The 16506-nt window shown below is 38.5% G+C and overlaps 1 protein-coding gene across 1 annotated transcript; it reads right to left on the reverse strand.

The window, feature by feature from the left end:
- Window positions 1–247: 247 nt before the first annotated feature.
- Window positions 248–2662, reverse strand: LOC117344144. The gene has a single exon (XM_033906793.1). It carries the CDS (start codon window positions 2660–2662, stop codon window positions 248–250), a length of 2415 nt encoding a protein of 804 aa, XP_033762684.1.
- Window positions 2663–16506: the final 13844 nt, after the last annotated feature.

Below are 16506 nucleotides of genomic sequence, written 5' to 3' on the forward strand. Positions count from 1 at the left end.
TTAACGTTTCGTAGCCAACAGATTGTCCATATCTGCACGTACCTTATCGGCAAAGGTAATGGAGTCTGAGGCCGGATTCCATATGATTCCAAGAGCTTAACAACTTTGTCGCTGTCATGAACGTTCTCTGTTTCGGCTGCTTTCCGTAAGTATTCACTGTTAGACGACCAAGACCTTAAATTGAACCCAGCTTGCCGTAGTAAATCTCTCGAATCCCGGAAATAGTTTAGTGCTTCCTGCTCAGTGTTTACGGATGAATGTTATCCACATACAGATTCCTCTGCAAATTGTTGGCTAATTCCGTCTGACTGTCGTTGAGATGTTTCAGTAGTGTCGCGCTCAAAATGAATGGAGAACACGTTAACGCGCCAAAAAGAACTGCTTTGAATCTATAGGTGATCAACGGACCATTCGGGTTTGATGGATCACGTAACCAGAAAAATCTTGTCACATCTCTGTCTCCTTCATCAAGGGCTACAGTAAGGAATGCCTTTTCAATGTCTGTAGATACTCCAAATTTCTTCACTCGAAATCTCGCGATGAGCCCTGTAAGGTCATTAAGCTCAGGAGGAGTGGACGATAGACAGTCGTTTAAACTAGGAGACTCTGAGTCTTGATGACAACTGCAATCGAAAACGATTCTGATTGGCGTAGTTGTCGAGTCTTTCTTCACCGGGTGATGTGGTATGTAATGTAGTCTGCCCCCTGATTTGACATTGTCGTCTGAAACTCTCTCAATGCATATATCCCCATATATCTTCAGCAGGTTTGGTTCCCGAGCTAGTCGTTTCATAACATTTAACGTCCTATTCCTGGTGACGAATTCATTTGTCGGGAGCTCCTGGTGGTCCTCACGCCATGGTAACTTTGCAGTGTATCTGCCATTCTGGAAGGACATAGAAGTGTCCTGATATTCTTGCAGGTAACTCTTAGAAGTAGAGGTATCTGGTGTTTCCATTACTCCTAGTGATTCGATTTTCCAGAACTTCTCTAAGTCGAATTCTTCCGATTTGTGATTGGTCAAGATGTTCATGATCGCTGTAATCATGAACGCCACTGATGATGCTGCAGATGTTGAGTTCTTGGAAGTGATGATAGGACCAGATCTTAGATATCCTAGTTTTGATTTGACAGCTGTCGGTCCGTTCCCGTGAATCACATTGTCTTGTACTATAGACCAATAGTAATCTGCTCCAATCAGGAGGGATATGTTGAATTTCTCATGTTGTGTCACTGGGTGAGCGAGTTGTAATTCTCGTAAATATGGTAATTTTGCTGCGTTGATTCGAGCTTTAATCTCTATAGGCGCCGCTATCTTTGGTATGATTACAACTTCTATCGGGATTCTTTCTCCGCTGACAGATTCTATACACACGCGCGCAGTTTTCAAGCGACGTATTTGACTTTCACTACCCCCAAAAGCAGCTATCTTCATGTTGATGTTTCCTGTAGTCTCAATCTCTAGTTCTTTGGCTAAATCCTCGGTCATGAAAGAATTATGTGCTCCTTCGACTAGGAGAATGTTTGCCGTAGCGTTTTTAGATTCCGACCATACTGAAGATATAGCGGTTTTTAACAAGACGTCAGAATGAGATGTAATGTTTGTGGAGTGAAGCGCTGCTGAATTCTCTTCCTTGTCGTTACTTTTATTCCCGTCCTCTACATGAACCTCAGGATTCGACGGCTGCGGAAGCTGGTCGTTGCATATACTAGAGCGGTGTCTTTTCCCACATTTTTTGCATTTAAATTTGGAATGACAGTTACTGACTTTGTGTGACCCAAAACAGTTGAAACAAACGTTCTTTGATTTCACAATGTCTATGCGCTCTTTGTAATTGGTGACGTTTGTGCATTGGTTAGGCGAGTGTGACTCCCGGCAAAACAAGCAAGGCTTTCTGAAATATGCATTTGTATAGGGTTTATATTGAGGCTTACTTTTTGTCTTTTTGGTGTCGGAAGTTCCGGTTACAAAAGTCGCCGTCGGAACAACTCCCGGTTCTGTTTCTCCGGCTTCCAAAATAGGCACTTCCTTACTTATAGCCTCGCGTAATGATTTCAATTCCCAATTATCGCCTCCGTTGTCTCTCGTAATATTTTGTCTCACGTTGGGCGGTAATTTGTTCTTGATTATTGGTACAAGAAGAGACCCAAACGATTCCTCACACTGTCCTAATGACTTTAATCCTCTGATGTACGACTCAATTTTATCATGAAACGATCGGAGACTACTTGCACTAAAACGCGGGGCTGGGATATTTATCAGATGTTCCATATATGCGTTCGTAACTTTGTGGGTCTGTCCAAATCTTTGTAATAGAATATCTACGGCCTGTAAGTAGCTGTCATTCGTGATAGGAAGGCCTTCGATACATCGCGATGCTTGACCATGTAATTGGGCTTTGAGGTAGCTGAATTTGTGAATATCTGTCAGACAAATATTGAAATGGATTGTTGATTGAAAGGAGTCCCAGAATGTTTTCCATTGTAAAATATCACCATCAAATGTCGGGAGAATCAGCTTTGGCAGTTTATGGAATTGAGAAGACACGCTTGAACTAGAAGAAAGCTGATGTCCGCTTAAGTTCGTATTAACACTGTGGTTGAAATTCTGTGCGTTGACATTTAACGGCTGTGAGATTTGATCGTGATGGATAACTGGCATGTTGGATTGTTCAATGTATTTGCGAATTTCAGCAACTTTACAGTCAATATCAAATATATACTCATCTGAGCTTTTCAATCGCTGCGAGTTTTGCTAGTTCTGATCTGTTTTAACTTCGTTACTTCCATTGTCACGGCACCAAATGTTGTGATTGTAATGACGACGAAGACGACGGGTTTATTTAACCTGAACTTAAAAGCGTGATGACGTCACGTCGACCAATTGACTATGACGTCATAAATACAGCAAATATGTGTTGGCGTCTATTAGATCTAATACTGTTCTCCTGGCTTTATCTATGACACTTTAGTCACAACAGTCGTCATTTCATTTAAAATTTCAAGCTTCAGATCGATAACAACAGCACTTAATAAAACTTCCTGACTAAACTGTATGAAATCCTTCGAACTTTGAAGACTGGGGTTGGTTTTAATTCAGGTTCCTGCCATGACCATGAAATCCATCGCTGAGAGCGTTTTGTTTACAAAATCACTAAATACCGAAAGTAGGCATGTTCTACAAAATCAACCCGGAAGTTGTCTAAATGTAGAAAATGTGACGGAAAAGGGATAACTCGAAACTATTGTTAAAACTCATATGACTAAAAATTTGATCCGTGCATGAAAATATAAAATCGTAACTTTAAAGTAAATAAAACATTAATTATGATAGGATTGGTTTACAATAATTACATCTTAAGTAATGACCAATTGCATGTAGATGATAATACATTATTGAAGGAAATTGTATTTAAAAACTGCTCTGTCATGATATGTGAATAGGTAAATATTTGATCAGAAGCAAGAACATAGACACCAAGGAATGTTTGGTCATGTTGTGGTTCAAATACACCCAACTAGCTGTTGATAATATAAAATCAATCATTTGTCATAAGCGATTTTTTAACTGTTGACATATTAACTAGCTCACATAAGACACCGTCCTGTCCCCAGTTTATCAATATTTCCTTAATTAATATTTCTCTAAGAATGCGTTAAAGAAATCAGAAAAATTGCTTAACTAAGATTTTTTCCTTGAATCAAATTATGCATTCCTATGGGGAGAAGTAAAATTAGCAACGTTGATGAAACTGGAGCGAAATCATTTAAGAAAGGCTTCCATTGTGTGAAAGATGTATGTTTTAGGCGAGTATTGGGAGGCTGCGATGTGTTCGTCTTGTGATAGCCGACTTTATGACTACATCACCGATGCAGACTGCCAGCGACACGCGGCAGATTAACCGATTTGACGACGGACGAAACGGTTGTCTACTCACAAATTGAATAAAAATCAATATAGATAAAGATTTACACCGGGCCAAAATGTAAAATGATATGAACCGTAAAATAGGTATGTGAACAGGTTATCGTAATCTTTAACATGTGGCGAAAACTTGTTAAGATTTGATAGTGTTGATTTGATTGCTCAGACGGATGAAACTCGAATATTTTATAACATCCTACTTAGAGTATTTTTTTCCTGTACATTAACATGTCTCTCTTTAATGTCGGTTCAGTCTGCACGTATACGCAATTAATATGTATAACATGATGTGAAAATATACACGTAATGAAATTTTAATATTTTAGTGTCATGTTTTTCCTATCGTGTTCTTTAGCCCAAAATGGTTTGGTTTGGTTTTATTTGTTTAACGTCCTTTTAACAGCTAAGGTCATTTAAGGACGGCATCCCTTGTTTGCGACATGCATGCGTGTGGTGAGTGCGTATGTGTGTTTTGGGAGGCTGCGGTATGTACGTGTTAAGTCTCCTTGTGATAGGCCGGGACTTTTGCTGATTTATAGTGCTACCTCACTGAAGCATACTGCCGAAGACACCCAGTAGGACACCCTACCCGGTCACATTATACTGACAACGGGCGAGCCAGTCGTCCAATTCCCAAAATGCTGAGCGCTAAGCAGGAGTAGCAACTACCATTTTAAATGAGTCTGGTATGTCTCGGCCAGGGGACAGAACCCACAGACTTCCTCACAGGGGCGAACGCTCAACTGAAGACCAAAAGTGAGGCATTGTCAAGGGAGACGTAGAAGAGAAAAGATAAGATCCCAAATTTAGTTGCCTCTTACGATCATGCAATGGGGGCAGCAGGTACAATTCTTACGCCCTACCGGGACCTGTAGGGCGTACTTAAAGCAGTACACAAAACCAAGAAAGATGAGCAGACAGAAGAGGAAGGAAAGGATAAAGATCATGTGTATTGCAACAGAGGCATCAGATCCATTGTGATTTTAATATAAAACAAGAGATCCCAGAGGGATATTGGCGCCCACCATTGAATGATCTTTATAGGTTCCATGTCAGATTGATCTTTTCTCTACTTTTCCCTTCCTCTAAGTCTTACTAATCTGTGTAAATTCAGAAACAGCCCTCTAGTACTTTTCAAACAAGGGGAACCTATATATAAAATTTAAGATTTAGCGATAATGGCTGTATGTTGTTTTCGGATTGGTCCCAAAATGCAGCACCAGGGACCAATGGGGAACCTACATATGAAATTTGAGAAAGATCCCTTCAGTACCTTCTGTAAAATAGCGATAACAAACTTCAATTGTCAAAATACAAGATGGCTGCCTGTTGGGCAGGTTGTTTTCTGACTGGTCTCAAAATCCAATATGCATAACTAGGCACAGAGGGCAACCTACAAATGAAATTTCAGAAAGATCCCTTCAGCAATTTCTGATAAATAGCGATAACAAACTTCAATTGTCAAAATCCAAGATGGCTGCCTGTCGGCCATGTTGTTTTCCGATTGGTCCGCAGATGCAATATGCAGAACTACAGACTAAGGGGAACTTACAAAAATGTTTGAGAAAGATCCCTTCAGTACTTTCTGAAAAATAGCGATAACACACTTCAATTGTCAAAATCCAAGATGGCTGCCTGTCGGTCATGTTGTTTTCCGATTGGTCTCAAAATGCAATATGCATAACTAAGCACCGAGGGGAACCTACATATGAAATTTGAGAAAGATCCCTTCAGCACTTTCTTAGAAATAGCGATAATAAGTTTCAATTGTCAAAATCTAAGATGGCTGCCTGTCAGCCATGTTGTTTTACGATTAGTCTCAAAATGCAATATGCATAACTAGGCACCAAGGGGAACCTATATATGAAATTTGAGAAAGATCCCTTTAGAACTTTCTGAGAAATAGCGATAACAAACTTCAATTGTCAAAATCCAAGATGGCTGCCTGTCGGCCATGTTGTTTTCCGATAGGTCTCAAAATGCAATATGCATAACTAGGCACCAAGGGAAACCTACATATGAAATTTGAGAAAGATCCCTTCAGTACTTTCTCAGAAATAGCGATAACAAACTTCAATTGTCAAAATTCAAGATGGCTGCCTGTCGGCCATGTTGTTTTCCGATTGGTCTCAAAATGCAATATGCATAACTAGGCACCAAGGGAAATCTAAATATGAAATTTGAGAAAGATCCCTTCAGTACTTTCTCAGAAATAGCGATAACAAACTTCAATTGTCAAAATCCAAGATGGCTGCCTGTCGGCCATGTTGTTTTCCGATTGGTCTCAAAATGCAATATGCATAACTAGGCACCAAGGGGAGCCTACAAATGAAATTTGAGAAAGATCCCTTCAGTACTTTCTGAGAAATAGCGATAACAAACTTCAATTATCAAAATCCAAGATGGCTACCTGTCGGCCATGTTGTTTTCCGATTGGTCTCAAAATGCAATATGCATAACGAGGCACCAAGGGGAACCCACATATGAAATTTGAGACAGATCCCTTCAGTACTTTCTGAGGATTAGCGATAACAAGAATTGTTTACGGACGGACGGAGGGACGGACGGACGGATGGAGGGACGGACGGACGGATGGAGGGACGGACGGACGGACGGACCACGGACGCAGGGCGATTTGAATAGCCCACCATCTGATGATGGTGGGCTAAAAAAGTAAAACATTTTGGTACAAAGATTTGGATTTGGTTGCAGTCGCGTTGGAACGGGAAAGGATAGTCTGATATATCTGCATTTTGTAATAAGCAATAAATTGGTTGTCCATGCCGACTTTTCATTCGGCTATATTATACTGACAGAACGAATCCTTACGGCCAACCTAAAAGCTTAACGTCAGCAGAGAGCCGTACAAAAGTAGTTGGAGTGTGAAGAATGGGTAGCCCGTTGTATATTTTAATTTCCAGGGGTTGATTTCCCCTAGCAACATTTAACTTCATTGCGGTAGAGAACTAGAAATCAGTTGAGTTCTCAAGGAAAAAACAAAACCAAACAAAGCCTCCCAAAACACGCACATTCGCCATACACATCCAGCTGGTACACAGGTAAGTTTGGTTTGGTTTGGTTAATGGTTTGGTTTGGTTAATAAGGGAAGCCACATTTAGTTATAGATAGAACGTTAAACAATAAAAAAATCTCCAGCGTACAGCTTTGTGAAAATAATTTATGTACATATATAGTAATGATATGATATATACGTTTATTTAACATACAGTAGCCTTCCAAAACATGCTCGCTACACACAGGCATTTTGCACACATGACCGTCCTTAAATGACCCTAGGTGTTGATGGGACATAAAACAATTATCGAGATCGAGATAATTATAAGTGGCCTTTGTTATTTGGTGGCACTTTGCTAGGTAAAGTGAGGACACTTGGTTCAGATATAAATATAAATGTAGGAATAAGCAGAAAGTCTTTAATTAATATTGGATTAGTGTACTTCGTTCTTGTTACAGCATTCCAACGTGTATATAACTTATCCCATTATGTTAACTACAGCTGTCTGCTGAGATAAGCGAAAAACAATTGGATAAATCCTACAACATGTTGTGCAACCGTAAGCATTACGTCTGCTCTTCGTGGCGGTCCACGCACTTATGTGCTAGAACTCCTGCGTCAACATACAGATTAGTAGATACCCTCTAGGAGTAACAACATCTAAGGATAAAACATACTTATTTGCGATTAACTACCTTTGTATATCACAAATGTTTGGTTTGATTTTGTATTGTTTAACGTCCTATCAACAGCTAAGGTCATGCGTGCAAATAACCATTATTATCATATAAGGATTTGATCAAGTCATTATCAATACATAAATACCATTCGTGTCAATATATTGGTTATAAGCAATACAACATAGATAATCCAGAAATATTTAGTCTTGCATTTTAATGTTTCTTTTAAGTTGCTCTTCATGTAGGGCGTAAGAATAGTACCTAGCGCCCCATTGCATCATCTTAAGAGGCGATTACATATGGGATATTTTCTTTCTTAACATCTTCCTTCTTAATGTCTCCCATGACACTGTCTCAATATTGGCCTATAGTTGAGCGTTCGCCCCTGTGAGGAAGACTTTGGACTCAGGTCAAAATATGAATACTTATTATCTTTAATTCTCGGTAAATGCGAGGACAACTTTCACTCGACGATTTGCTCTACTTTTGTATGGACATGTCTCTAAATAAAAAATAGTAGCATCTTCCCGTTCTTACCGCTCAACATTTTAGGAATGGTACGACAGTCTCCCGTTGTGTAATTGTGACCGGGTGGAGTATCTTGCTATCGTCTCCGGCGATATGGTTAAAGTGAGGTAACACTATAAAGTTGACATCAGTTTCGCGCGCTATCACAATATTTTATTATAACTATATTCTTAGCGGCCCATTAACGCTTACCAGATTTGGTTTCGTTTGATATTGTTAAACATCAGCTAAGATCATTTAAGGACGACCTCCCCTGTGTGCGAGATTCATCCGTCTGCTTTGGAAGGCTGTAGTATGTTCGTAATTGTCTCCTTGTGATTGCTTTAAGATGATTCATAATTTTGTTTGTTAATCGGCAAAAGTTCCGGCCTATCACAAGGAGACTTAACACGAACATACCGCAGCCTCCCAAAACACACATACGCACTCACCACACGCATGCATCATCATGTCGCACGCACGGGAGACCGTCCTTAAATGACCTTAGCTGTTAATAGGACGTTAAACAAAATAAACCAAACCAAACCAAACTGTTAACAGTTTCGAATAGGAGTTTTAGGCATGTAATACTGTTATATAAACTATTAAAGGTTTTATATCAAAACTATCCTGTCAGATGTGTTTAATATTAAACGGTTTATTCCATACACTAGTTGGTCATAACGCTTCAAGTAAGTCACAAGGAGACAAGCACGAACGTACCGGAATAAATTAATTCATGGTAATGGGCAAACGTCCTTGAATATCAAATTATATATTTACGCCGAAGGAGGGGAAGAAGGGATGTTGCTATCTAGAAATGGAATCAATTTGGGAATTGAGATCACCGCGCTTACAATACAGCTACTTTCCCTACTGGCTATATTAAAAAGAGTAGTATCCTATGAATTCAAATTCTATAGGATACATCCAATCGACATGGTCAATAAAGTTTGTTGCTATTTATATAGTTATCTCATATGTGAAGTATAAAAGGTCAATTGTTTTTTTTTTATTATTATTTTTTGATCTAGCTATCTATATTTTCCATTTCGTGTAGATTCTTTGGAAGTTTTGCTTCGAGTACTCCACCGGTATTGACCATTCTATTCAACATATTGTAAAACGTGGGTTCAGTCTATGATCAATATTCACTGGACATGAATACTTGGGACTTATTTCAATTCCAGTAAGAGTTGAGCCCCTTTTATCATATTAGCACACTATGCATCAAATCAATTTTAGGTTGATGCATGCTCGAATGAGATAAACTAATCAGAAATGTGTATTTCATAGTGTGTTTCAATTGTTTGCTCTACTCTGCAGTTTTTAATTTCTATTGGACGACTTTGTTCATTTAAAGACGATCTCTGTGTGAGATATGCATGAATGTGATGAACGTGTGCATGATTGTGTCTCCTTGTGATAGCGGGGAACTGATACAGACATTATAGTGCTACCTCACTGAAGCATACTGCCGAAGACATCAAGCAAGATACCCTGCCCGGTCACATTTTACGAGTGGCAAAGGTGTCCCGGCATCCAACTCGCACACATGAGAGGTCGTCCTTAAATGACCTTAGCTGTAGATAAAACACATTACTCAATAATAAAAAAAACAAGAGGCCCATGGGGCCTGTATCGCTCACCTGGTTGGATTTGACCAAATGTCAAAATAATGTTCATGTTCAATTCCTTTTGTTTGTTAACCTCAAACAATGGTATATATGGTTATAGTGTGGGGATCCCAACTGCTTTAAAGAAATAATGAAGTCCAGACTCTCTGAGTTTACAACATGCATTTATAACTTTAGGACTAGTAGCGATTTAAAGGAATTACCTCTATTTCCCTTATGGTGCCCCGCCCCTTTGGCCCCTCGGGGGTCAGAGTCATCATTTATGCAAAATCAGTTCCCCTTCCCACAAGAATGTTTCTGACCAAATTGGGTTCAAATCCTTGGGGGAAGGGGAACACATTTTGCAGAAATGGTGACTCTGACCCCGAGGGGCCAAATGGGCGGGGCCCAATAGGGGAAATAGAGGTAATTCCTTTAAATCGCTACTAGTCATAAAGTTATGAATGGATTTGAACCAAATTTAGTCAGAAACATCCTTGGGGGAAGGGGGAACAGATTTTGCATAAATGGTGACTCTGACCCCTGAGGGGCCAAAGGGGCGGGGCCCAATAGGGGAAATAAACGTAATTCATCTAAACCTCTACTATTCATAAAGTGATGAGTGCATGTTCTTAAAACAATTCTCGAGATTTTTCAGACCTTAGAGAGTCTGGACTTCATTATTTCTTTAAAGCAGTTGGGATCCCCACACTATAACCATATATAGCATTGTTTGAGATTTACAAATAAAGCGAATTGAACATGAACATTATTTTGACATTGGGTCAAATCCAACCAGGTGAGCGATACAGGCCCCATGGGCCTCCTGTTTAGGGGTACTTTTGAAGGCTTCACTATTGTACTCTTTATATATCACTGCGACCAATGTATATTCTAAAAGAAATACAAAGCATTAATAACTTGGCTTGCTTAATGTGCCATCTTCGAGCTTTCAATATTCTTTGTTCATGCATAATCATTACAACTTTTGATTAACATTAACATACCGCAGCCTCCCAAAACACACATACGCACTTACTACACGCATGCATGTCGCACGCACGGGAGGCCGTCCTTTAATGACCTTAGCTGTTAATAGGACGTTAAACAAAATAAACCAAACCAGTTTATACCACACGCGTTTGATTTTAACGTTATCAAAAATCAAATGACACACATCAACGGGTCCCAGACGTCACTTGTACACCTTATTTGCATGCGCGAAATTAGATTTGGCCACCTTCCTCTTTGATTTCAGCCGATATCATTGTGGTAGAAACGGGTCTCGCGACTCATGATTTTTGGATATGGAATTTATTTCACACTCGCAAGTTATTTTTTAAAAGTTACAAAAGACACAAAATAACTTATTTGGTGAAATCAATTCCATATCCAACAACCACTCGTTGTGTAGCCTCTACACAGCTTGTGTATGATAGAAGGCTTCTTAAGGCTTAGCCATCCCTTAGTACATTAATTTGTCAATAACAATTGTTGAAATCAAATTAAAATGTATATCTTGTAATCTTATATTTGTTTCAGCACCAAGGGCTTCTTAATTTTACATTCAATTCAATTCATTTTATGCTATTGCAACATATTTTGAATGGTTTGTGTAAATTTTCAACACACGAGTATTATTGTGTGGCGAAAGGGAAGCAACTCCTAATAATTGAAAATATCGAAATTTTGACCGGCCACTTGCATTATTTGTGATGTCCTTTGTTGTGCGTCAGGGCATTATTGATGTTGATGTTGGTGGCTTACATGAACGTTCTTATCATACGCATGCAAACAAGACCATATGTGCCAATCTATTCTATCGCAAACATTTCGGTTTCAGGTTGGTATTTTTTATACATTATCCAAAACGTAAAATATTTTCCGTATGTGCATTGCAATATTTTCTGCATACATATCCACTCTTCAGTTCTGAATCAGCAACAAGAAGTTGAATATGAAACCGAAATGAAGTTTTAATGACGTCACGCAATAACATTAGGAACATATTAATGTAAAAGAACATCCCATATTTATTGCACGTTCATTTAAGAACTATTTTCAAAAAGTCTTCTATTTTGGGTACTGTTTCAATTTAAGTAGGGTCACTTTATTAAGGTTTTGTTTGGTTTGGTTTATTTTGTTTTACGTCCTATTAACAGCTAAGGTCATTTAAGGACGGCCTCCCGTGCGTGCGACATGCATGCGTGTGGTGAGTGGATTAGAGTAAGAAAACAAAGCAAAGAAAGACAACAGTGATAAAGCAAAGGAAAAATTTAAGAACAATTGACGAAAACTGTTATTATGGTAAATGCCTCTATCAAGATGGAATATCAAAATTCCACAGAAAATGCATTCCAGTTAACAGCAGTAAATTTAGAACCTATACATTTGGTTAGAGAGACGGAGGTAGCGTTGATATTACAACACTGGTGCAAGCATTTAATGAATAAATTTCAAGTTTTGCTGTTGCGGTGATTGGTAAGGATGAGACTGTATCCGGCTGATAAGATATTGGGCATCATGTCAGAATAGCCTCAATAGGGATCACTCAATCCATTATGTAATCGTCGGTAATAAGAATTTGAAGAAAATCTCTTAAACACCCTTTGGAAACTGCGTTAGTTTATCAAAATATTGGGGTTTTTTTTTCTGTAAAATGCACATGTGTGTTTATTTAGCTTGCGAAATTGACTCAGCATTTGAATAAACAGTAGCTGAAGGTAGAATCCATTTTCCTTCGAGTGGAGTGATAGTGGGTTTTGACATCATTTAAGTTTTGTAAACAGCGACTTCATTGATCGGCTATTGGCAGTGGTAATATGGCCGTCGACTCGACACCGATAGCTGTTGATGCAAAAATCAACCAGGGAAAGCACGAGAAGAGAAATGGAGTAAAGCGTTCTCGATCGTGTTCGACTAAAGAAAATTCATCACTTTTCAGTTTTAAAGCTGCACGTAAAAGAAATAGAGTAGTTAAGTGTGTCGTGTTATAGGTTACTATCCTAACTTTTGATAAGATTATCGCCATTGAAAAACGGAGGTTATCCTTACCAGTCTTCAGATGGGGTTGCCCTGCAGGTATGGCGTAAGAATTGTACCTGCCGCCCCCATTGCATGATCGTAAGAGGCGACTAAATTTGGGATATTATCTTTTCAGCCCACCATCATCTTCACCATCATCAGATGGTGGGCTATTCAAATCGCCTTGCGTCCGTGGTTCGTCCGTCCGTAAACAATTCTTCTTACCGCTATTTCTCAGCAAGTACTTATGGGATCTTTCTGAAATTTCATATGTAGATTGCCCTTGGTCCCTTGTTATGCATATTGGATTTTGGGACCGATCGGAAAACAACATGGCCGACAGGCAGCCATCTTGGATTTTGACAATTGAAGTTTGTTATCGCTATTTCTCAGAAAGTAAAGAAGGGATGTTTCTGAAATTTCATATGTAGGTTGCCCTTGGTCCCTAATTATGCATATTTCATTTTGGGACCAGTCGTAAACTGCCCTGCAGGTAGGGCGTAAGAATTGTACCTGCTGCCCCATGACTGTGTATGATTTTGAGGTCGGCAGGCGGCAGCTTTATATATATTTAGATATTCCAAATATCTTAGGTCGGCAGTCGGCAGTCGGCAGTTTCCATTTGTTCGTGATTCCGAGGTTGGCAGTCGACACTATCATTGTTTGCAATTCGCCTTCTGTTTCAGATCGGCAGTCGGCAGTTTCCTTTTTCATGTTTCCGAGATCGGCAGTCGACACTATCATTGTTTTCGCCTTCTATTTCAGGTCGGCAGTCGGCAGTTTCATTCATAGTTAGATTATGTTTATTTTTTTGTGGTCGGAAGTTGACAGTTACAATTACACAATGTTCATGTGTATTATTCTGAGTTTGGCAGTTTCATTTTATTTTATTTAATGTTTCCAAGGTCGGCAGTATGAAATCAAATAAAAACATGGTTGTTGTGTTCATCATTTTAATTTATTTTGAATATTTACATGTACATTGATATTTAACGATTGACCAGTTACTAAATCCATTGGGAATTGCCTAAAAAGCATGTTCAGGATACATTTGTCAAACGTGTACCATGACGATTTAGTTGTTCACTCGACTAACACTATATGTACATTTTATCTCGACAATCTTGACTATTTGTTCCTGTAATGAGTTTTAAAACATGCCGTCCAATTTTTATTCCATTTGTTATGCCTCACAACCGTTTAATATTGCGTTAACCAACCAAGATGCGCCTATAATAGCTATAAATAAAATAAGATAAGAAGAGGTAGCAGGTACACGTAATATAACATAATGTTCGACACACCGTGACATTCATTTATCAATAGCGCCACCTACAGATATACACGTACGCTCTATCTAATTGCGCATGTGCAAAGTTGTGTTTTTGGTGTTTGTGCTGAACAAATAGTCAATGGCTTCAGCCTGTGGGTGAAATTGTTTACAAAGGTTTAGCATATCTTGTGACACATTATTGATGTTATTGAAAATGTCAGCATAACTTGAAACACTCATGTCTGCAACTTTTAACATTTGTTTTTGGTTTGTGATGCTTTCCTCAATGCATGAGCCTGGAACCTTGAAGAAAATGTTCCTGTTTGCGCCTCCTGTAACTTTCCCAATCCATTTCGTTCTAAATATTGGAGTTCAACTGTAAATAAATAATACATAGTTAAATTGCAGCAGGAGCATTGTCATAATGTATGCATAACTCCGCGGTGTAGATAATTTATGGCAAATTTTTAATATGATTTTATAAAAAAAAAAACAGAAATCATTTCTTTATTGCATGCGATTTATTTTCATTACAATGAATAATTTAGCACGAAGTCAGCATTTTACTTACGTTTTAAATTGTCTACTAATGCACCCTTGATGTGTTTTTGCAGGTATCTTATGTAAATAGCAGGGCCAGGATATTTGCATACGGCTTTGGTTATTCTTTCTCGCAAGGTCTTGACTTTCTTCAGTCTCACGGAATTTTCATTGAGACTAGTGATTGCCTTAAGTAAAAAAGATGAAGTTTGATTTATTAAAAATTGTTGTATAGCCATAGTTTCATCGGTACAGTCTTTGAAGTTAATAGTGCATGTGACAATTGTGATCATGTGTACTTTTATCGGAAGTGTGATGGCTGGTAATTGTTTCATCACTACATACAATGTATAACATTGACCTTTGAAGTTAATAGTGCATGTGTACTTTTATCGGAGGTTTGATCGTTTAGATATTGTTTCATCAATACATACAATGTATAACATTGACCTTTGAAGTTTATAGTGCATGTGTACTTTTACCGGAGGTTTGATCGCTTAGTTATTGTTTCATTACTACATACAATGTATAACATTGACCTTTGAAGTTAATAGTGCATGTGTACTTTCAACATTAGTCTTTGAAGTTAAAAGTACTTGTGTACTTTTAGCTGTAGTTTCATCACTACATACAATGTATAACATTAGTCTTTGAAGTTAAAAGTGCATGTGTACTTTTATGTGAAGATTCTGGAACCAAGAAACTTCCATCATTACATACAATGTATGGCTTTGAAGTTAATAGTTCATGTGCATGTATATGGATCGTTAAAAAATAGACATGTAATAAACAACATTAATCTATGAATACATGCAACACATTCGTAATATTTCGGGAAGCAAGCCTTCTACATTTCATTTAATTTAAATACTTACTTGCAGATATACAGACTTTTGCTAGCTTAGAGTATTATAAACAGCCTTTGCCATTTCAATAGCCTCTTTGCCAATTTCCAGAGGTGGTTCTCCGATAGTGCTGAATTCCAGTAATGACACAAAATGTGCAAGCTTGCTGCTAGTCGTATAATATGGCAGGTATCCTTGCTTGATATTATGTTGACTGTCGGTTGCGTTAGCAAGATCTCGTGCTGTTCGTCATTTTCTTTGTCTGTATCTTAATTGTATCTTTCCTCCATATAGCGAGCATAGTTGTCGACATATTCATCATATGCTAATTGCGCCTCTTCGTCGAGAACGTATTGTTGGTGTCCTTGTAGGTGATCGCGGAGATTTTTTCAAAAATTTTCGTGAAATTTTGCATTGGCGATGCCTTCATCATTTCTATTCCATGTTTGATGTTTTCTGTCCTATGAAATATAGGTTTAACAGAGTAGAATAGAAATCTATCTATCAGTCCTTTGTCACATTTGAGTCCAAGGAGTTCTTGAATTAGGACTTGCGGCTGGACAAAAATGCACGTGGACATCGAAGTTTTAGAAAATCCGCGTTGTCCGTTTGCCAGTGTTGAAGAGTCACCTTTCGAGTTCCACATTTTTTTAAGCAACGCCCTGTCCGATTCACCATTATTTTTTTTTTGAAATAGAAGTGAGGAATCGTTCACCTTCATCTCCCGTTATGATACCATACCCATTTTATGATTGCTGGTGTTTGTGAATTCCTGCAGTCGTGTAACATTCCTATCCTATTTTGATTCCATGTTTTTCGGCAATGTTGTCAAGAACAGGCTCTACAACTCTGTTGTAAGTGTTGCTTTTTCCGCCTCCAGGTGCGCTTATTAGAAAGTTGTACAAGTTCAGTGGGCTTATGAACGCATTTCCATTTGATGAAACCGTGGTGTTAGGTCCACACAGGCATGCGGTCAACGACAAAAGTGTTGGAAATACCATGTCTTTGGAACAGTTGTTAGCCAGTTCGTAGTTATTAATCCACGTAGCCAAGTTTGATGGTAATATTTCCTTCCATATT

This window comes from Pecten maximus, chromosome 15, assembly GCF_902652985.1.
Source record: "Pecten maximus chromosome 15, xPecMax1.1, whole genome shotgun sequence".
Taxonomy (NCBI): Eukaryota; Metazoa; Mollusca; class Bivalvia; order Pectinida; family Pectinidae; genus Pecten; species Pecten maximus.